This window comes from Chrysemys picta, chromosome 18 (assembly GCF_011386835.1).
Source record: "Chrysemys picta bellii isolate R12L10 chromosome 18, ASM1138683v2, whole genome shotgun sequence".
Lineage (NCBI taxonomy): Eukaryota > Metazoa > Chordata > Testudines > Emydidae > Chrysemys > Chrysemys picta.
Window position 1 is genome coordinate 19113347 of NC_088808.1, and position 23155 is coordinate 19136501.

The window sequence follows — 23155 nt, forward strand, 5'->3', positions numbered from 1 at the left end:
GGGTCTGATTTTCAAGAGTTCAGGGCCAGATTTTTAAGTTTCACTACCCATAATTCAGGCCAAATTTTTAAAAATGCTCAGCTCTACCTTTTGTAGCTAAATAAGGGCCAGATTTTCAAAGATTTGACCATCCTGTATTTCTGAACCTAACTGGGCGCTGAGCTCTTCTGAAAATCTGGAATCTAGTTTTGGGCACTGAACCTCTCTGAAAATTGTAGCTACCTGTCTGAAAAATTGGTGTAATGTTTGCCAGTTCCATTCATGCTAGGACCCAGTTGCTTAAAACTTGGAAATATGCAAAACCTCTCCTTCTTCTGAAACTGGGATGGTCAAAATCCACAGGACTAAAAGAAAAAAAGAAAATATTGCGATGTCTCAGGGAGCGAACCCTTAATAGAATTTAAGAGATTAAGTCGAACTCCGTTCGGAAGCCGGAGTGTTTTTGCTATAGAAGCACTGAGGGAAAATTCAGTTAGTCACTAATTCTCTTAATGCTGCTGCAGAGAGATGAAGAGTGCTCATCCCATAGCTGAAAACACTCAGAAGCCACGTGGGGAAGTTTATTCTCAAGTATTTCATATCTCTTGACAATATGATGTGCCTTAGAAAAGTCACCCCCCATCTCACCTTTCCATACTAAATCTCAGGGAAGCTGGAAGATCACGCATCCCAGATTTAAAAGCCGATATGCTTGATGAAAAACATTACAGTTAGAAATTATTTTGCTCAGGCATCCAACATTTTTCTACATTTCTTTTCCCTTGTTCTTTCTGTAGCTATGGATATTTGCAGGAAAACAGCCCTCTTAAGAGTTTATTTGCCTCTGTTGTTGTTGGTTACCAGAAACTGTAACATAGCCTGTTATTAGAGCAATCAGTTTGGATGTCACAAACAGAAGAATATGGGGCTGAATAAACAGCAAGAGCACAAGGGATTGTGACTGGTGGCTATCGCTACCACTGCAGTAGCACCTAGAGACTCTGAATGAGATTGGGGATTTATTGTGCTAGCCATGCAGACAGTAAGAGACACTCGCTGGCCCAAAGAGCTTACAGTCTAAATAGACAAATTGTGGAAAGTGAAATGGGCACAGAGAGGTCAAGTGACTTGCCCAAGGTCATAAAGCAAGACAGTTGCAGAGTCAGAAATAGAACGTGAGTCTTCTGAATCCCAGGCCTATGGCCTATCCATTAGACCACACTGCCCTCGAGAGATGGGTCTGCAAAGGTTATTTCTCCGATTAAAATGTGCTATGCTACCATACTTGAAAACAGTGCAAAAAAGAGAAACTATTCAAAACAGAATGGGCCGGATCCTGAGCCGGTGAAAATCGCCAGGCTCCACTGACTTCAATGAGACTATGCCGGTTTACTCCAACCAGGCGCCTGGCCCCATTATTTCTTTTCAGTTTCCCAGGCTGCAGCTATAGCAAAGATTATGATAACATGTTATTTATTACTTGTACCGGGCCCAGAGATGTGCTAGGCTCCAGGCAGATTGGGCGGACATGGCCCCTGCCTAGGGTGACCAGACAGCACGTGTAAAAAATCAGGACGGGGTGGGGGGTAATAGGTGCCTATATAAGAAAAAGCCCCCAAAATTGGGACTGTCCCTATAAAATGGGACATCTGGTCACCCTATCCCGCCCCACTCTAAATGTACGCCTACACTTACGGAGGCATGAAGGGTATGGACACTGCACGCCCAACTAGCACAGGTATAACTGGGAGCATAGACCGCGAGGCAGAGCTCAGGTAAATAGAGTAGTGTGGCCTACACGCCTGACCCCCCCCCCCCCAGAGTATGGACCCCTATAGGGCTCTCTACGCGCCCAAACAGTGCCTCCTACGTCCATGCTGCTATTTTTAGTAGTGTAGTGTCCCACTGCCTCCTTCCTGCCAGAGCCTTCCCTCACCCACCGGCGTGAAAGTCTCTGGCAGCAGGGAGCTCTCAGAGCTTTTCCCCATTGCCTTCCCCCTGCTAGATCCTTTCACTGTGGCGTGGAGCTGCACATGTCGTGCCTGAGCCCTGCGTGCTGCCCTGTAGACGTAGACTGTTGGTCTGGACTGGGTGAATTTGCTTAGTCTTCATGAGCCGGGCTTGGGAATGTCACTCCTCCTCTGCAACATCCACCATTTCCAAATCCATCAGTCGGAACCCAAGTGCTGCGGCTGCTACTCAGCCACTCGTGTCAGAGCCAGCCCGTCCCTGGATCGCTCCGGGTGCAGGGAGCCAGGACACGGTCTACGCACCTGTGAGGCTCTAAATGGTGCATGAACTTGTGGTCATCTTCCGCACAGGGTGAATTTCATCCTGCACAGTGCTGGGCACCCTCAATGCACATTGGTATCATTGGGAGTTGAGGGCACTCAGTTCCTTGCAGAAACAAGCCATAGGTTTACTAAGGCAAAGCTCCCAAGTTCTTCAATACAATTTTTGCCAGAGTTAGGCCATCAAGGATTGGGTCATCGCGTTGGAATGATAATGGCCATCTAACCAATGTAGCACTGCTGCAGAGTTCCTGTGGAAGTTGATCAAATGCACACTCCTGCCATGATTCATTCTGTTACAGCGAACACCAAAGGAATTACAGTGCTAATGTTTGGGCCATTATTTGAATGTGTTTTCTCTGGTCTTATAGCCCTTTTTTGGTTCCTGTGATATAGCCTGTCCTTCCGAGACACACAAATCAGAGGGTACGGTAAAGCAAAAAAAAAAAGCCCTTCCATAAATTCACTTGTTAGTGCAGTTTTGTATGCCCGTGGGTGCACTTCTGCTCCTCTAATAATTATTTATATTTCAGAAATAACTGTATGGCCAGCAGGCATGATAAAAAGACAACATCACCTTGCCAATTCCATCCAACTTTAAATGTGGTCTTTTTTGTAGAGCTTGGATAATAGTCAAACTCATACATTTAAATTAAATTGCACACATTTGCTCAACAACCCATGAGCCTCCTCAGGGAGGTAAAACAACAATACTGCAGCCACAACCATTTTACTAGTCTCCTGTCCCAGCCCTGGTACGTGCTGAAGACTGGGTTAACATCTCCGCATGTACTCAGCAGTGCTTATGCTTCTCCAGAGGCCTGTCTGGTTACAGTAACCTCTCCCCATTTTTGTTGAATGGTAATGAATCATCCCATACAATTGTGTGTGTCATGGACAGTGGAATATATATGGTCAGGGTAGGGGTCATTATATTAATGAGTCTTGTAGCTGATGAATAGCCTGACACTTTTTCCTTTTATAACGTGCTTGGTTTAACATCTGTACAAATAATCCACAGCACAACTGCAAAGAATCCATTCAGTCTGGCCAAGGTTTTTGAAACTGGGTGCCTCCATTTTTGGATGACCAACAAGGATGCTCAACCCTTTCTGAAAATCAGGTCCCTTTAAGGTTTCTTTAGTGGGACCTCCCAAAAATTGAGGCACAGAATCATTAGTCACGTCTGAAAATCTTGGCCTCTGAATCAATGTTCACTACTTTGTTTTTCACTTTATGTATCATCCCAATTCCCAGTTTCCCCCTATGTTAACCATTCCTTCTCACTTCCTATTTTAACCTCTACGCTTTTCCAGTGCTGGATGAGGCAACCTTCATGGTTCTTTCTGGCCTGCAGTAGAGAGATCCTAACTAGAGCTGGTCAAAACTTGGAATTCCCAGTTTGTGTGAAATTTTGTCACTTTGAAATTTATTTTCACTCCATTGTGAAACAAATCCCAAATAGTTTTGAAATTTCCCATAAACCAACAATTCTGGGGGGGAAAAATGTGTTTAAAAAAAAATTCATTTTGAAATTTCAGATTTCAGAATTACAATTTGAGTTTTATGGCTTTTTTTGTTGTTTATATTTTTATTTTTACATTATTTCATGGCATGTCAGTCATATAATATATCTGACAATAATATGCACTATTAGCCCTGACATGTCATCATATGGCACAATAGTTAAAATATTTTATTTGTTGGTAGATTGGTACAAATGCACACTTAGATATTTACTGACGTGATATTTGTTTCCATTGGAGGTACGAATGTACTCAGCAGAGCAATTGTATTAATGTATTGCATTCAGACACTGGGCCCAGTTCATTCCTGCTACCAGCAGGTACAGTTGCATTTACTCAGTGAAATTCCACCTGTTTATATCTGGGCTGAATTCGGTACAATCATCTCCATTTGTCTGGTAAGCCACTCAGTATGGCTTATGATTACCATGAGGCTCATTCATACGCTTGGGTTTACTTTAGTATTAATGATACTATTAGCTCATCCGAGTTCCTTTTTTTTTTTTATCCCCCCCTTCTCTCTTATTAGACAAAGAAAGGCTATCAAAAGACTATCCTGGAGATCGACACACCCAAAGTAGAGCAAGTACCTATCGTTGACATCATGTTCAATGACTTCGGAGAAGCGTCACAGAAATTTGGATTCGAGGTGGGACCAGCTTGCTTCATGGGCTAAGAGCCACCTGAAAACTAGTCTCCAAATGAGCAACCTCGTAACCTCATTGCGCCATTTTTTAAAAAAAATGTTGTCACATGCACGTTCTGAAACTGGACAGTGATGGGTTATTTTTTTTTTTTTTGGTTTTGTTTCTTGTTTTGCCTGAGTTCAACTGTGCCACTGCACCCACACTTACCGAATTCAACTCAAAGGGAGAGAGAACCATTCCCACAACAGGCTCAGAATCACATGACCTAAACACACCACATGTGGCAAAACAACCTTCCAAACATGTCAAGGACTACAGTACATTTTTCTGCATGCTCCTTTTCACGGCCACCGATGGACTCAACTTCCTCCACTCGAATGTACAGAAATTAGAACAAATCAAAGACTTTCTTGCCATGAAACTACAGCAAGTTCTTGTTTATGGATTTTTTATTTTATTTTTTTTAAAGAAAAAAAACTTGAAACTATGTATTCAACTTGACCTTGAAATCATGTGAGAATTCTGGGCCTGATCCAGTCCCCATTGAAGTCAAGGAGAGTCTTTTTGTTGATTTCAGTGGGCTTTGGATCAAGCCCATAAATTAGAGTTAAATGGTCATTTCCAGAATGTTTAGTTTCTCCATTTGATTATTTTCACAAAAATTAACAACCCAGATCAGTGAATTTGATAGTGTAAAGTCACTCTGTGCATCTCCTTACCATGTATTAAAGGTGCTTATATTTTTGTATGTTTGTAAGTAAATATTTGTATTGTATATTATTTTAAATGTTGCTGGCTTCAAAACATGCATGTGACCCTTTCTGCAGTAAAAGAACAACCTTTCTCACCAGCACCCCACACAAACATTAAATCTAGAAAGGGTGGCAGTTAAGGTTATTTCCATTGTTTGTGTCCAAGTCAAGGCTCTTGGCCACACTTACAGCACATTCTTAAGCACGTCAGTAACCAGTGGAACTACTCGGGCTTAAAGTTAAGCGTGTTCATAAGTGTTAGCAGGATCAGGGCCCAAAGTAGCAGCGATCAGTCAACACCATACATATGCAAATGAATTTCAAGATCATTTTAAAAGTCACATAACTTGGATGGAAAAGTTTTGATGCAAAATTAAATATATAGTTTGTGCCACTTTCTAACAGCCCTGTTTGTAAAACCCTGATTTGGAAAATCAGAGCCCCATCTGGTTCTTTGCCTTTTTGTACACTCGCCTTAATTTTTTCTTTCTTTCTTGTTTTAATTCCATTCCAAATGGCAGATTGCACATGGCAGGGAAATCCGCTTTCCCTCTCCCCCCCCTTAAAAATAAAATTTAAAAAAAAAAAAAGGTGCTTTTTATTTTTACATTTCTCTTTGTGGTGCTATCTATTTTACTAACTAATACAACACTGGTGATCCCCTGCCATTGACCAATCTCCCAGCATGCTTTGCTTTAGCCACTTTCAACACAGACTGCAAACGTTTGCTACAGTCTTTGATATAAATGCATGCTACCCTCATATTCGTTATGTAGAAGAGCTGCTTCTGTTCTTTAAGTGTATTATGGTAGCTTATATGGCCCATGTAGAAAGTATTAAATGTGCTTACTTGGTTTGTTGTTTTTTTTAAGAATATCCATACACTTTATATGGTGGTAATTATGCCAGATTGTACTCAGTCGCTGAATTTTTGTGGTGCTAATTTATGTATTTGTTCAATGTACTGAAGTGAAGATGAAACTGCCCAATTGTCTTTCTTGTTTGCTGCCTCAGCTGTAATTGCCTACAAAACAGCTCAGAGAGCAAAAGAGAGAGAGGAGAATGTGCAAATTTCCTTTGTCTTCCCACATGGCTGGCAGGAAGGCTTTTCACGTAGCATTGGGCAATTCAGATTGCAACCTGCAGATAGATTGGTTTTCCCGTTTGGGTCACTGCTGGAAAATAAATATTGCAGGTTATTATTTGGCCTGGGGTATTGCAGTGTGCTTCAACCAAGGGGGTGTATCATGGTAAAGGAAATGACATCACATTTACTGTGAATAGAAGCCTATATATGATGTCCTTTCCCCTCCTAAGCAAAGGAAAGCAAGATTTGATCAAAGGGAGGTGAGCAAAGCATGCTGAGAGACCTTCAGTCATCCGCAGTGCTAGGGGAATAAACAAGAAGCTGTGACATTGCAACGGGTTGCGGTGCTTTTCATTCCGTGAGAGCCGGTGTAAACGTATCCTTGTTTTTTTCCAGTTAGGAATAAAAGGTGCTATCCAAGGAAATCACATAGAAAAACAGCAAGGCAGTGCAATCACATATATGTATTATAGATCAGAATTCAGATTCCAATTGAACAAGTGGGAATCTCAAAACTGTTGCACATTCATCTCTGCGATAAAAAAAGCCATATGGAGTTACACACACATGTGATGATGTCTAGGTCATGTGATTCTGTTATGAATTCTCCTCAAGGGAGCTTTTTTTATTTCATTTCTTTGCTTTTTCTTAAATTCCTCTGTTGAATACTACAAAGTGTTGTAATTGTACTGAAGTTCCAAACTCTTCCAATTTTCCCCTGACCACTTAGCTATGGTATATTGCAATAAAATTACTTCTTGTATTTGCAGACCTTCTTTTTGTGTAATTTTATTTCCCCCACCCTTTAATAATATATATGACTTGAACAAATGTTGATAAGAAAAATAAAACCTATGGAAAAAAAAAGTTTTTAGTGCATAAGGCCCTTTTTTAAAAATATACTGTCAAATGACACATTGTACATTTCTTCAAAGTCCAATAAACATGTCATAAAATTTCAGTGTAATGCCCATAAGAGGTATTTTTTAAATATTTTAAACCTGTGTAATAAAGGAATAAATGTAATAGATTTTTTCAATAAATCAAGTTTACTGTTTCCACCTAACCCAACGTGATGTGAATGTCTTCTTGAAGTACAGCATGATTTCCCCACACACCCTTCTGCTCAGTGAAGCCTGAAGAGTGTAGGAGAGGAGTGGAAGAGTGCTCACAATAATATATGCTGTAAAATTAAAAAAAAAAAAAAAATCTCATCAGAGAGATCATTTGGAATTCCAGACGTCGAATCTTTTTTTGCCGAGCAACTGAAATTGACCCGACAGTCTGAGAAGGCAACATGAGGCATTTCAGACAGTACTTTGCTAATGTAACAATATGGCCTAGTGGCTATCAGTCTATTGATTATAGTACTTCAGAAGTGTACTGGGTGCTTTGCCGAGGATGAAGAAGGGCATGGCTGACCTCAAGTGCTGCATTTGTTTAATATCTGATACAGGGCCTGATTTACAAGGGGGTGTTTAGGCACCTAAAGATGCAGATAGGAACCCAGGCAGTTTTGAAAATCCAACCGGGCATGCCCGTGGCCATAAGATAGACCTCGGATAACGGCTACGGGCCAATCTCCAATTCTTGCAGGAGGATAGGCTCAGAGATCTGGTCCTGTAGATCTTTTCTGTCTCTAACTTATATTGGTTGAACTAAAAACCTCCCAACGCTAGAACTGCCAAGTTTCTCATGTTGGCTTTTCTAAGTATAAAAGCCAGGTCTCAGAGGTTCCCCAGCACTGTCATAAAGATGTAGTGTGAGATTTTTTTAAAATGCCGCTGCAACTTAGAAGCACAATTCCCACTGGATGTCAATAGGTACAGCTACACTGGGGGGGGGGGGGAGCCCCCCAGTGATCTCAGAGCCTGGGTCAACTGCCTTGGGCTCACGGGGTCAAACTAGATGTTGCTAGGGGGCTAAAACTAGATGTTCCAGTTTGGGCTCTGAAACCTGGTGAGGAGGGTGGGTCTCAGAGCCTGAGCAGGAATATCTACCCTGCTAGTTTTTAGCCCCGTAGTGTGACCCTGCAAGCCTGAGTCAGTGGACCTGGCCTCAGACTTGGTACTGCAGCTTTTTATTTGTATTTATTTAGTTTTTGCAATGTCGATGGACCCAATGGAGTTTGTGCTTCCAAATCACTGAGCTGCTTCTAAAAGCCCTGCCCAGAAGCGACTGTACAGTGCTGATCATGATTATCGTCAGGAGAGTCATCTGTGCAGTGAAGCCTTGATCCTGTGAGGTGCCGCTGCTCTCAACTCTCATTGAGCTCCAGGAGACGGGGAACTCAGCACCTCGCAGGAAGGCACAACACTTTGCAAGACGGAGCCCCTGTTTGTAACCAGAGAGACTTCAAATAGCACTGGAAAGGGGGTGGGCTTCCACAGTGAAATGCATGTACTGCAGCTGAAGCTTCTTTAGTGGCCCAAGACTGCTCCAGTTGGCCCTTAAACACTCCCCACCCCCCCACCCCCCCATAGTCATTAAAATAAGCTTAAAAAATAAGACAGGCAAGATGGATTTGAGGACTGGTTTCTGGAAATCAAGGTTGAATTCCCAGCTCTTTTGTTTTTCCTATGTATCTTTTGGGCAAGTCCCTCTGTATTTCGGGTCTCCATCTGAAAAATGTGCATAGTAATACCCCCTTTTTCCAACCCTTTGTGCTATACTCAGACAGAAACTGCTCAAACTCAATGAGGCCCTGATCTGGGTTGGTATTTACAGACACTGCTGGAATTAATTAACACAGGTACTAATCTGATTTATATCATTCAGCAGCCAAATACATTTTTTACCTCTGCTATTGCCTTCAATAGGTTATCACTTGTTCCGCAGCCAGAAGTCACAACAATAATGGCACCCAAAGAGTATTAACCTTGCTTCCAAACAGGCATTCTAGACCCTTTTTAATTAATGTTCTCATCAAGACAACAATTCAGAAAAGGAAGTGAACAGAAGATTTCTCCAGGTTATTGGTGGCTTCCCAATACTCTACAGCAAAACTCAGTTACTAGACTGCAGTTGTTCCCTCTGAGCATCAAGAGGGTTGGGTTTTGTTTTGTTTTGCCTTTTTGTGTTTAGCTCCAAGGATGTGTAAAAAGATTACTGTGTACAAAAACCAGTCTTAATGGATTATAGCTTCATCAATGATTTAGATAATGGCATAGAGAGTACACTTATAAAGTTTGTGGATGATACCAAGCTGGGAGGGGTTGCAAGTGCTTTGGAGGATAGGATTAAAATTCAAAATGATCTGGATAAACTGGAGAAATGGTCTGAAGTAATTAGGATGAAATTCAATAAGGACAAATGCAAAGTACTCCACTTAGGAAGCAACAATCAGTTGCCCACGTACAAAATGGGAAATGACTGCCTAGGAAGGAGTACTGTGGAAAGGGATCTGGGGGTCATAGTGGATCAGAAGCTAAATATGAGTCAACACTGTAACACTGTTGCAAAAAAAGCATAATTCTGGGATGTATTAGCAGGAGTATTGTAAACAAGACACGAGAAGTAATTCTTCCACTCTATTCTGCGCTGATTAGGCCTCAACTGGAGTGTTGTATCCAGTTCTGTGCACCACATTTCAGGAAAGATGTGGACAAATTGGAGAAAGTCCAGAGAAGAGCAACAAAAATTATTAAAGGTCTAGAAAACATGAGCTATGAGGGAAGATTGAAAAAATTGGGTTTGTTTAGTCTGGAAAAGAGGAGACTGAGAAGGGACATAACAGTTTTCAAGTATGTAAAAGGTTGTTACAAGGAGGAAGGAGAAAAATTGTTCTTCTTAACCTCTGAGGATAGGACAAGAAGCAATGGGCTTAATTTGCAGCAAGGGTGGTTTAGGTTGGACATTAGGAAAAACTTCCTAACTGTCGGAGTGGTTAAGCACTGGAATAAATTGCCTAGGGAAGTTGTGGAATCTCCATCCTTGGGGATTTTTAAGAGCAGGTTGGACAAACACCTGTCAGGGATGGTCTAGATAATACTTAGTCCTGCCTTGAGTGCAGGGGACTGGACTAGATGACCTCTCAAGGTCCCTTCCAGTTCTATGCTTCTATAGAAAGTCTCAGTCGTGGTAACAACAGCTACTGCTGCTAAGGTTTAGATTGCTATATTTCAAAAATGCTTCTTGGCCAGACTCTTTGGCTAGTGTTGCTGTCTCTCAGGTCAAGTGGAAAGATGCCATCTCCTTATGAACTTGCCCTTGGTTGCGATGTACCCCTTTTTGAACCAAGGTGCTTCTATACGTCTGTATGTACCATCTCGCTGCTAAATCCTGCATCACACCTATCAGTCCCCTCAACTTGCATTCCCCTGAGCTGTAACCAGTGTTGGGTGGGCCTCAGATAAAAGGAAAATTTGGTTAAAATATTCAATATTCTGATACTTATTCTAGGGGCAGGTGTCCACGGTTAGTAAGTTCATGGCAAGTGGGGGTGTAAAACTACAGCACCCCAACCTGCTATGTGCTAACTGCCCGTGGACCATCCTATATCAACTTAAGGTTCTGAAGCACGCTTTGGTCTACTCTCGTTTCAAAGCAGAGCAGATCAAAACACACTATGGAACTTTTAGGGCACAGCACAGGCAGTTAGTGCATAGCAGACTAGTGTGCTGTAGCTTGCCGCATGCTAACTGGTGATGTACACGAGCCCTATGTGCAAGTGAACTTCTTGGGACAGGCACCGACATCTTGAAAGCATGTGTTCTTACGAGATTATGGGCCGGCCCGCCTCTGGATGGAATGAGGAAGAGCAGAGGTACCAAGCGTAGGAAAAAACGTTTGAAAAATATTTGGTTAACTGAGGGCTTGTCTATACTTACCGCGCTGGTTCGGCGGCAGGCAATCGAACTTCTGGGTTCGATTTATCGCGTCTTGTCTGGACGCGATAAATCGAACTCAGAAGTGCTCCCCGTCGACTCTGGTAATCCTGCTCGCCGCGAGGAGTACGCGGAGTCGACGGGGGAGCCTGCCTGCCGGGTCTGGACCGCGGTAAGTTCGAACTAAGGTACGTCGACTTCAGCTACGTTATTCACGTAGCTGAAGTTGCGTACCTTAGTTCGATTTGGGGGTTTAGTGTAGACCAAGCCTGATTTTCAGCCTTAAAGCAAAAGCTTAACTCAGGTTTTAGGTGATAATTCAGGCTGGTTCTTTCTTTAACCAAATTGGTTTACTGATCCCTACTTTACAAGCCATAGAACTTTGCTACTTGTAGCAAACACTTCTGTAAATACCTCAAGGTCTAAGAGTTGGACTCAGTGGGCAGGGCCTTTTATCTAAAGTATAGGCAAAAAACTCCCAAGATTCTGTTGTTTAAGATCGAGAAGAGGATTTGAGTGTGTCAGGGAGCTGACAAGTGTGGAAAAGAGATGGAATAAGCCTCACTACTTTTCTCGTTGCATAGCCTCCCGAATTTGGTGCTATCGTTCTAAAAAATAGTTACCTTCAGCAAAGTAAAATTGTTACCCTATTAAATGAAATACTCAGGATAATTGGTGGCAGGATCTGTAACAAGAAATAATTTATTGCTGCAATCAAGCTTGTGTGTCCCAATTTGAAGTGGGAAAGGGGCTTGGATAATCAGTGTTAGCAATTTCCTCTTCCTCCCCCATGAGGAGCAAAACAGTATGAGCCACAGAGAGGCTTCATTGGCACTCAGTGTACGACGGGAGGAATTATTCTTCTTCCGCAGCCCCAGTCCCGTCTCGATTTGCCTTATGCACAGACTGCTACATCTAGAAGCAGGACGTGGCTCTAATTTTAGCTGGGTCATTGTAATTTTCAGTGTGAACGGATCAATGCTCACTTGCATACAGCCAGATGTACCCAGTGACCAGCCTGAAGGAAGAGTAGCTGAAGAAAGCTCCTATCACTCTCCTTTCAAACTCACGTAACCTCCTCTGGACTCCAAGATACCATGACACAAGGCTCACAGCGGTGCACCTGGGCAGAGGTTTTCTAGGAGCACAGGTACACGTCACTTCCCCTGCTCCTGTCCAGCACCTCATTCATTTAAGAGTCACAAAGAGGTGCTTTGAAAGGGACAACTTTAGCTGGGCATTCACCAGGGAGAATGAAATGGAGACCTAAAGGGAAGTTTAGTAGCTGTATTTCTCCACTGGCACTTGGAGTACAAAGGTAGAGTAATGCATGGGTATCCAGGGAGACTCTGCATGGGGAGTGGCTGCTAAAAGCTTGCAGGCACTTACTCCGTTGGGAAGGAAGTAAATAGCAGAATTTGCCCGGGGGGGGGGTGGGGGTGAAATGATGGTAGACAGCAAAGCATTCCCTGTAGCTGTGAAAAATAAGAGGCATAACACTTCTGCCCCCTTACACCAGAGCTTAGAAAGGCTAGCCAAAAATCAGGACCACGTTGTGCTAGACTGTGTACAAGCACAGAGTGAGAGACAGCACTCCCCATCTAAATAGGGAAGACAAAGGAAGGGAGGGGAAACTGAGGCACTGGACAACAAAGTGACTTGCCCAAGGTCACACTACAAGACTGTGTGATAGAGTCAGGGACTAAAGCCCAGATTTCCTAGCCCCTGCTTTAACCACAAGGCTCACCTTCCTCCTTATGCAATGGCTTCCACAGCCAATAAAGGGAACCACCTGAGATGAGGGATACTGCCCGCATCTTATCAGCAGTAGTGGTATCACAGGGAATACAGGTCTCTTGGAATTCAGTGGAAGGAGTCTCATTGCTCTTATTATCCTCTTTCCTCCAGCAGTGCCTCTAGGGAGAGACCTAACTAAACCAGCCAATGGGAGGTGAGTTAAATCCCAGCAGGGGTTTTCAGAGTCAGGGCAGGGAAACATGCCCAGCTGGGAATTAATTAGGTGCAGCTGAGCCTCATTAGACTCCAAATGCCCTTTAAAAGAGGCAGGGGAAAGCTGGGTGCTTCTATTTAGAAGGCAGGACAACAACTGCTAGGGACAAAGAGCGTTTCTGGGTCTATTATTTTCTATTCATAGATAACTCTGAGCTTTCTAGTGGGTCAGGATTTTTAAGCTGTATGAAAGGGAGGTGGTCGGAGACTGTCATGGGCTTTTGTGCGTTCTGATTGTACAAGGACTGTCTAGAAATGAAGCAGAAACACTCAGGGAGGGTGACCTTAGTTTGCTAAGCAGAGGTCTTGGAAGGAATTTCTCTTCAGCTGCTTGGCCCCTGACTCTGCCTTAAGTGCAGATGAGGAATTACTGTAGCTGGAGTAGGGAAACCTATTGTGTCTTGTGGCAGCTATGGGGGAATTTCAACAGACAAGATGAAATGAACTCTGTTGGAATTTGTCTCCGGCACAAGGATTAGTCCTGGCAATCCCAATGGTTCAAAATTAAAAATAAAAGGTGGGGTTGTTTTTTAAATGGCAGGTTCTTTGTATTTGTCCACTGGTTTCTGAGCCTTTAGCGATCATATCTTCAAGGTTTTCTTTGCAACACAAAGGCTCAAAAGGTAATTCTTTCCTGAGCCTTCTGCTCTGATTCCCACCTGAAGCCACTTAGAAACCCATTTCTAAAACTGTTCTGCTGTAGCAGTGGAGGCTCTGAACCACCCATCAAACCAGTGACCTTACCCCTGAATGAGAGCGGCAGCAGCTGTGGTTCTGGTAGCGGGCCAGGGACATCAATAATACAGATGTAGGGGAAAGAGAAGAGGGAATGTTGGCTTGCTGAATTTTAACAGAGGAAATAAAGGTGGAAGGTGTGCAGGGAATTTTAAAAAAAACAGAGGTGGAGGGGTAAACCAAACCAAGCCAAATCTAAGCCTGCTCACCCGTGCAACATAACTAGCAGCATTGAAACAGAGCCAGGCCAGCAAGGTTAATGCAGCTGCTGTTGCAAATAAGCCCCTTTCAGAGGAACAATCACAACTTCTCTCTCACCCCCATGCACCCACTGTTCTGCTATACCAAAGGCACAGGATCAGTGACTGGGGGGGGAGAGGTGTGACATCCAATCAGGGAACAGATCTAAACAAGGCACAACAAGACTCTTCCCCCACCAAAGCTGCTGCTGCTTTTTAGAAACCGGCTGGGCCAAACTCTTCTCTCCCTGAGGCTGGTGCAAATCAGGAGCGTTCCACTGAAGCCAGCGATGCGAGTGCTAAATCAAGCACACGGAGGCTAGTGACAGCAGGCAGGGTGTTTGTTTTTATCTTTCTAATGCTCAATTGTTGGAGAGAGAGGAGGGCAAAGATAGATATATATATATATATATATATATTAAAAGAAAAAGCTCTTTCCAGCCTACAAATGAGCCTGATTTAACTGCATCTCTTCTTATCTTGCTACAAACTATTTAACGCTAGTGTAGCCCAAACCAACTGGTCCCTATTCCACCTAAGCTAGGAAGCGTTTGAAAGAGACCTTTTATTTCAATTAACAAAGTTGTCATTTGTATTACAGTAGCACCTAGGAAACTCATTCAAACATTAGGGCCAGATTGTGCTAGGAGCTGCATAGACAAATAACAAGGACCGTGCCTACCCCAGAAAGCTTGCCGGGGGCCATGGCAGTCAAGGGTGGTGCTTTTGCGATAAACCATGTTGCTACTGGAGCTGGCCCTGACTTGAGGATATTTGTTCCTAGGACTGGAGAGGGCAATTCTCACACTTGTTTTAAAATTTTGTTTTCATGAGCTAAGGGCCTTTTCTTTCCAAAACACAAGTAAGAAAAGTTGTGGTTAAAACACAGGACTGGGACCCAGGAGATCTGGGTTCAAAGTTTGTCTCGGACACTGATTCTCTGAGAGACCTTGGTAAAATCACTTAGTCTCTCTGTGCCTTGGTTTCCCATCTGTAACATTATATATTTCCCTTCCTCAGAAGGGTGATGGGGTCATAGAGGAACCCAGGTAGACAGCTTTTAAAAAATGTATGGAGTGAAGTCTGGGCTCTCTAATGTCAATGGCAAAACTCCCACTCATTTCAGGAAGTATCCCTTCAACTATGGGCTATTTCTCTCTGACTTTTGCAGTCATTCAGGGTACATCTACACTGCAATGTACCCAGGGTTAGTAGAACTCAAATTAGCAGACACTGGATGTGTTCACCTAGGGCTTGAGTGTCTCCACTCATTTCTAACCCCAGATTAGGAATTGTTGAACTCTGTGTCCCAATCTGGTGCTCCAGCGTCTACACTGCATTGTGTGGGCCAAGTCCAACCTCCCATACCATAGACTGCCTAGTGCCCCCCAAATGTGGCCGGTTAGCCCTTTGTTCATGGGGCACTGTGTGAAAACTAGACTGTCCAACAAACCTGACTGTCCAGAGGACAAAAGTAAGTCAGCCCGTGGGATACTTTTGGCAGACTTGCAAAGCAGAAGTTCATGGTGCTGTGTCTATACTGCAAAGTAATAGGGCTTGAACCTGAGTTCTGGCTTAACTCGGGCTCAGATCCTCCACCCCGGGGGGTCCTGGGATCCTGGGGCCGAGCCCTGGATTATTGTGATTTGGGTTTAGATGGAAGGGGGTTAGGCTTGAGTTTGAATTCGAACTCTGGTCTTACACTGCAGTGTAGACATACTTTTCATCCTTTGATCTTGGCAAGGACTTCTGCATGGATGAAGCAGGCAATGAAAAGGTGCCAGGCCAAGACTCTCGGGAGTCCTGTGCAATAACAACCCAGCATATGTTCGTAAGACACAGACGCACCCATTGTACAAAAGATGATTGGATCAGGACGATACAAAGTGAAGGGTTCCATCTGTCCCAAAGCCTGCATTGCCGTTCAAGAGCAGCAGTGCTCTGTGTGTTACAGAGCCGGCATTTGAGTTGCTTTTTCTTTTCCCAGATACAGCTCCCTATTTATATTGCTGCACTGGGCAAGGGCAGTACTTTACCTGCATGCAGGTAGGCCCTTGTAAGAACTGGTATGCCAGTGGTTAAAATGTCAGCTGTGCCATGGCCGTATAGTGAAGCATGCCAGGAGCAATGAAGTCACAGCTCCAGTACATACCGCTGACAGTCCAACATATGCAATGCGTGGGAACTGTGGTGATTGCATCCTGTTGTCTCTCTAAGCTGAGACCGCTTCAGCTGAAATGAGCCAAATGCTATTATTAACTCACTAACTCATGTTCTTCCTCCCAGCTCTTTAAATACATGTAATTATTTGAAACTGGCCTACTGGTAAAGATAAAAATTGATAACCATAGACACAACTTCCCTTTTCAGTTGGATGGAATGTCAGGACTCTTGAATTTTATTCCTGATTTGCTGGGTAGATTTATGCAAATAGACACTGAACTGCTATGTAAAATCAATGTCTGTAATAATCACAGGAAGAGGCTGGGCTAAGAGCTCAGCTAATTTTTTTCAGCTGGAATTTTTTTTTTTCCGGAGAAAAATGCAGATTAGGCACCACTGAAATGTTTTGTCGATTTGTATGGATTTCACTACTTTTTTCCCCAGATTTTTTTTTTAAAGAAACAAACATGTTTTGTTTTGATGCTTTCTACACTAAATGTTTTGATTTTTCGACTTGAAACAACTTTTTTGGTTTCAAAATTTCATTTAACTTTATTTTCAAAAACCATTTAAAAAGGGTCAAAACTAAACCTTTCAGTTTTCTCAAAATGAAACATTTTGTTCAACCCCAAATGTGGTGGGTTTTTTTGTTGTTTGGTTTTTTTTTTAACTTTTTGATTTGCTGAAAATTTCCATTTTGGGGCCAACCCAAAACAATCTTTCAAACTTTTAAAATTGGCAATGAATGGGAAAATCCATTATTCCCCAAATTCTAGCCGAGCTTCCTTAACGTTCTTAAAGCACTTTGAGATGCTCAGTTGAAAAGTGGTGTAAAAACAAGAAGTAATATTGATAGGGTGGAACTAGAAGTGACAAGAAAAGTACTTTGATACCTACTGAATATGTTTAAACAAGGAGGAGTCCTTGTGGCACCTTTGAGACTAACAAATTGGTGCCACAAGGACTCCTCCATCAATCAGTAAAAACAATAACATGGCTACCCCATTGAAACCTAGAATATATTTAGTACTTTGTAAACTGGGGCTTTCATTAGTATGTTTATTCCCCTAACCAGAAGGAGAGGACTGCGGGGGGAAAGGGAGAATAGCTAGTTCTTTCCAATATCACTGACCTGTACAGCATCTTTCCTTCCACAAAAGGTTCAATACTGCGATTCTATTTTTACTGACGTTCCAATCATATCAACTGATATTACCAAAAACCCTAGAAGATACTCGTTATGAATTGCAATGAGAGAGAGAGAATGGGGAAGATGGCTATTGGCAGACCACCACCATCTGTAAATGAAGCGGTAGGCCTATTAGTGGTGGAAAATACAGCCCAACCAAAACATGCCCCATGTTTTTCAACACTTCACAGAAAGGCAATGCCCTGTAAACATTCATAACATTGCCCTTTCTGCTAATGGGACACTCCTCCACACATGCTCACCCACAGTTCCCTAATTTAAAAAAACAACAACCTGGATCTAAAACAGTGAAGAAAAATGAATCTGGTAGCACCTCTTCTTCTGAAAGATCTCAAAGCTCTTCTGTTACAGGAGTGCTCTACAGCTGTCTGTGTGTAAATAATTAAGATGCCAGCAAATGGCACACAAGAACATGTGGCTGACTTTTGTATGATCAGTAAGACTTGTGCATTGCAAATAGCTCCCTCTGGCTCCCTTTACTGCTTCTCAAATGTAAGCGTGTATCAATGAAGTAATTAAAATGTAAGCAGCTATAGAGTGGAGGATAGCAATCAGGTGGATAATGATAGGAAGGGGGAGATTATGGTCAAAATTCTACTCCTAGTTGGAGTTTGTCAGGAGTCTGAGTCTCCATTTCACAGGAAATGTTGCCACTTCAAAATGTTTTCCCTTCCAAAATGGAATGAAGGCACAAAAAGTTGAAATTTTCCCCAAAATGAAATTCTGAAAAAAAGCAAAAAAATTGTTTGGGGTCAGTCAGAACATTTCATTTTGATCAAATGGAAATATTTTCTTCTGATTTTGACCGTTTTAAACCTTTTTAAAAAATTATTATAAAAAATAGTGAATTTTGGTTTGAACAGATTTTTTTTTTTTAAACCAAAAATATATGGAAATGTTCCATTCCCAAAACGTTGCAACAGGGTGTTTCAACATTATCAAAACACTTTATTTTTTTCAGGGTGCAATTTTGTCAAAATTGATACTTTTTAAAATGTTTTGATATTGATAAAAGTTGATTTTTTTTTTTGGATGATAAAATTTTCTGACCCACTCTAGTCCTACTTTTATGTCCACACATGGCAACCAGAACCCTGTTTTATTTTTTAAGTGTTTATACAAAAGACCCACATATTATAAACTACTCAGCTTTAAGGATGACTGGATGAGTCAGCTGTGTGTGGAGTTGAATCTGTCATTCCAGGGTATCTAGGTATTCCAGCCCTGGCTGAATGAGTTGCTTTGCGGCCCCATCACTCATAAGGTCTCCGTGCTTCAGCAGAGCTTCACGTGGAACCTGGTAATATGCTGCTGGCCTGGAGGTGGAGAGAGATAATTTGCTCTATGTGCCTGGCACACTAAGCAGTAGTGCACAGCTTGTTATATCATGAGTGGGTTTCTCTGAAGGTTGCTTACAGTTCTTTGAGGAATGAATAATTCCTGCTCTAACCATTCCTCCTGGACACTGGCAAACCTATTTTGGAGAATATGTCCTTTTTTCCAGACAAAACTCATCTCTCAGGCAATAGCAAAGAGCTCTCTTGAATCCCTCTAGCACGTGAATGAGTGGGACTGAAGAAGTATGGTAGCAGAGGCGACCTCTTTGGAAAAATAGGTTGCAGCAGTGAGAATCAGCGTCACGTTGATTCTTGCATCACTTTATATTACGAGCTGCTGTGTCCTGCTGCTAAGAGCATTGGATTAAGACTAGAGCGGTCATATGGGAAAAGCAAGCAAGATATCTGTGGTAGGCATAGGTTCCTTTGACCTTTATTTGCTGCTTTGGATGTGAGATCCCAGTAACTTTTGTAACTGGCTGTGGTAACGAGAATTAATGACATGGGTGTCATTGTAAGCCATGCCTGGTTGGTGTGGTGCTCTGTCCCCCTCTAGTGGCACCTGGACCATCTAGAGCAGGTGTTCTCAAACTGGAGGTCGTGACCCCTCAGGGGGTCACAAGGTGGTTACCTGGGGGTCGTGAGCTGAAAGCTCCCAAACTCCATTAAATTAAATTAACCCTCCCCGCCATTTTTAATTTGTAAGGGGGGTCACACTCAGAGGCTTGCTGTGTGAAAGGGGTCACCAGTACTAAAAGTTTGAAAGCCACTGATCTAGAGATTGATCAGTCTGCTTCAGCCTTCGCTAAGGGCTATGTGGCTTTTTGCTCATGCAATAGATGCTCATGCATTTAGCTCCAGCATTCCCAGCTTCGATCCCGCTGATGACCGCGCTCCTCCTCATTTTACAATATGACACCATCACCATGCAAAGAAGTGATCAACAAAAGTCATGGGAATTACCATAGTTTGAATTCATCCGTGGTGCATTCCATTGGCTTCAGTGGGCTCCCACCTGGGGTGAGTTTCACCCAGTAACTCCAGGGTTGGCCATGGTAACTGCAGGCAGCTGAGATCCCATGGTGATGAATGAGGTAGAAATGCCTAGATCCTTCCATTTCTGATATGGATCTAAGTCCTGCCACTTCTTCCTCTACAACTTGTCTAAGATCGATCCTTCTTATTCTACCCCTTACCATTAAAACTCATGTTTTAGGCCTTCGTCATTTCCCATCATCATCATCCCTTCGAGCCTCCCTAACACTCACTCCACCCCCTTCAAGACCAAACAAAATGCTGCTACTAAAATGATCTTCCTTGCCTATCATCGGAACCACATCACTTTCCGATTTCACCAGCTCTCGCTCCTTCACAGCATCCAAGACACACTTCTTATCCCACCTTGCCAGCTCGGCATGACTCCATCCTTCCCCCTTATCTGCCCTTGTTTCCTTTCCAGGGCTATTTCATGCAGACAATTTTGCCCAACTCTCTCTCTCTCCTCCCAGTGACATACAGGTTAATAGGAGTTGCTCGCAGGTAACCAAGAGCTGAAATGGCCAGACGGGTGCATTTCCTGTTCTCATTGACGCTCATGACTTCGATGATCAGAGATCACGAAGCGCTGAATCTGGGCCACTGTTTGACGAAGCCTGTTATAACTCTGCCCTGTGAACTGCTCCATTTATTTCTCTTTTTTCTCCCGTCTCTGCCACACGGCATACTTCTAAGGCAGCAAGTGGGAAGCAATGTGTTATCATATAATTATCCATAAATCAGCATGTCATCACACGAGGGCCTTTTTTTTTTTTTTTTTTTTGGAGACAAAAATGAATCTCCAACTCAGGTTGTCATAACCAGTTGGAAATCATTAGGCCTGGGCTGATGTTCTCAATATCTGTCAATAGCTTTTTAACCAATGCCACTTTCTTGCCATTAGTCAATGGTACATGAAATTACAGAACTTTTACGAGGCACCTGATTTAATCTGAGGTTTTAATTCAGCTGGGAAATTCTGCTGACATTACAGGTTATGGAAATGTAGCTTGAGTACTTGATGAACAGCAGTAAAAACTCCAGGCTTGAAGAATAACTTCGGTGTTGAGTCCTTAATGCCCAGTATCAGGATTTGGAATACGTTTCTACCTACATTTCTACCTTTTCTACCTGTGCCTGCTTCCTGCCTGTCTCTCTCCGAATAGCAAGATGGGATGTGGTCGCTAGAAGCCACCTTCAATAAAGTTCTCATAAATCACCATTTGCCTTTGCATCTTAACGCCTTGTATGTAATGTACTTTCCATCTGCCTCCTCCACCTGCCTCATTGTGCTTCCTAAGCCCTTTGAGGTGATGGGAGTATTTCTATGGACTTCAATGAGCATCTGACCCTCTTAGCTGGCTCGATCCAAATGCTAATAGAGATCCAAGCAGGGTGCATATGTGCTTCCTTTACACTATAAAGGCTGTAGGACCCGGAGAATGTATAGCATGGGGAGGGGATTTACACTGGGTGTGCTGCACATCCAGCCACCAGCTGGATGGAATGTTACAATGCCCTAAATGGGGCTTTTGAGGTGGTTCCCTGAGTGACAGCTCTGCAGAGACATTCCCAACACCTGCTCCGCCTACAAAATCATGCTTTTTGCACGCCGTTTTCTAAGCTCAACACAGACATTGGGTTTTTTTTTTTCTGGTTCAACATAAAAGGCAGTTGCCTCGGGTTAAGAGCTGCCACTTGTCCTGCTGCTATCTTAAGCCAAAATTGGTAACTTCATCCTCTCTGGCCAGTGTGGCAGTTTTTACACACTGTCGTGATGCTGCTGTGTTTTCAGGTCTTGACACCCCCCCCCCCCTGCAGATCGACGCTATCTGATATTCCACCTCGTAGATTCAGCATTGGCAGTGGCAAAAACATGCTTCCTCCTCCTGTCCCACTAGTGCTGTTCTGGAGGGACCGCCTCCAAAGGGAGCCATGGGAATGTAATCTTCTTGGACTCTTCCAACTTTACCTTCAATGCTGCGGTTTCCAACCAAGGATGTCAGACGTGGTAGTGGTTTCTTTGTGATGTGGACGGTCATCTGTGAGATTCTGGCCTGTGATTTACATGGCGTTTGGTTTCCACATGGATTTTTCTCTCTGCTTCTTGTCCATGAAATTTCCACATGTCCCTAAATTGAAAGATTTTTGCTTCTGATTTCTATGCAAAAGGGAATATGGTAATGGGCTGTAATTTTAATTTGTGGAGCCTTTAGCGTTCTTTGTTTCTTTCTTCTCTCCCTCCCCTGGCTGCGGGTTTTTCAGTCCTTGGGCAATAGGACAGCAAGGGTTTTTCTCCGGAGGAGCGATCTCTACAGTTCTGAGTATGGTTGGTATGTTTCTGCTTCTCAGAAAACAAAACTTGCTCACTTATGCTTATTTTAAATGGGGTTTCTCAAAGCCAAGAGCAAAAAACACCCTGAAGAAAACAATGCAAATAAAACCCTAATGAAAGGGGTATTTTCTCAATCAAATAAGAAACCAAAACTGTTTTTTAAGAGATGCATAAGTAAGGGAGCACTGAAGCACTGAAATTACATCTTGTAAAACACAGGCTGTCACCCCAGAATGGTTGCTTTGACACAGCTGAATGCGGCGAGCAAATGTGCCAAATTGGGGCCCTGTGCTGGGATTTATGTTTCACTCTGCCTAATTATTAATATGTTAATTTGAAAAAGAGACGTTCCTTTCTGCAGATAACGCTTTCTGCACCATGGCTGGTGTGTGACCAAGGCTTCTTTGCTTTCTCTTTGCCTCTTTGACTTTTATTTCCCCTCAGTCTTTTCCATGCAAAGCTTGTTTGTAAAGCTGAGGGGACCAAACAAAGTTAGAAGGGTGAGGGCGGGTTGTTTCGCAGAGCCAACCCTAAGCAAGAACTAGCATGTAGTTGCATAGGGCCAGCAGTTAGGGCACTGCCCTGGGACTTGGCAGATTTGGTTCAAGTCCCTGCTCAGACACTGTGGTAAAAGGGATCATTTAGATAGATTTTGCTGTGGGTCAGCACCCCTAGACCTATGCCTTTCCCTGCTCTCTTACCTATTATTGAATCCTTGCTATTCACATAACACTAAAAATATGGGGAAACTTTGACACAAATGAAAGGGATATTATCCAAATCCTATATACTACACCTACCATGACCTCACGACTCACCAGGAGAGAACCCCTGCTCCTCAGTAGCTTCCAAACCCCTCTCTCCTCCCACCCACTGGCAAATGTCCTGACCCTCCTCACAGCTAACAAAACCCTCCTGACACCCCAGCCTAACATACAGGCACTTTCAACTAAAGTTCCATATAAAGATGGGCCTGAAACAAA

At 43.0% G+C, this 23155-nt stretch overlaps 1 protein-coding gene across 2 annotated transcripts in view; it reads left to right on the forward strand.

The window, feature by feature from the left end:
- COL5A1 (collagen type V alpha 1 chain) overlaps positions 1 to 7348 on the forward strand; it is a 247587-nt gene extending 240239 nt beyond the window's left edge. The window contains exon 66 of one of the 2 annotated variants that reach the window (XM_024106028.3): positions 4326 to 7348. In XM_024106028.3, the coding sequence (XP_023961796.2) occupies positions 4326 to 4472 (147 nt within the window). In that variant the 3' untranslated portion in view covers positions 4473 to 7348. The remainder of the gene's footprint in view (positions 1 to 4325) is intronic. The other variant, XM_008169084.4, reaches the window with a different exon arrangement.
- Positions 7349 to 23155: the final 15807 nt, after the last annotated feature.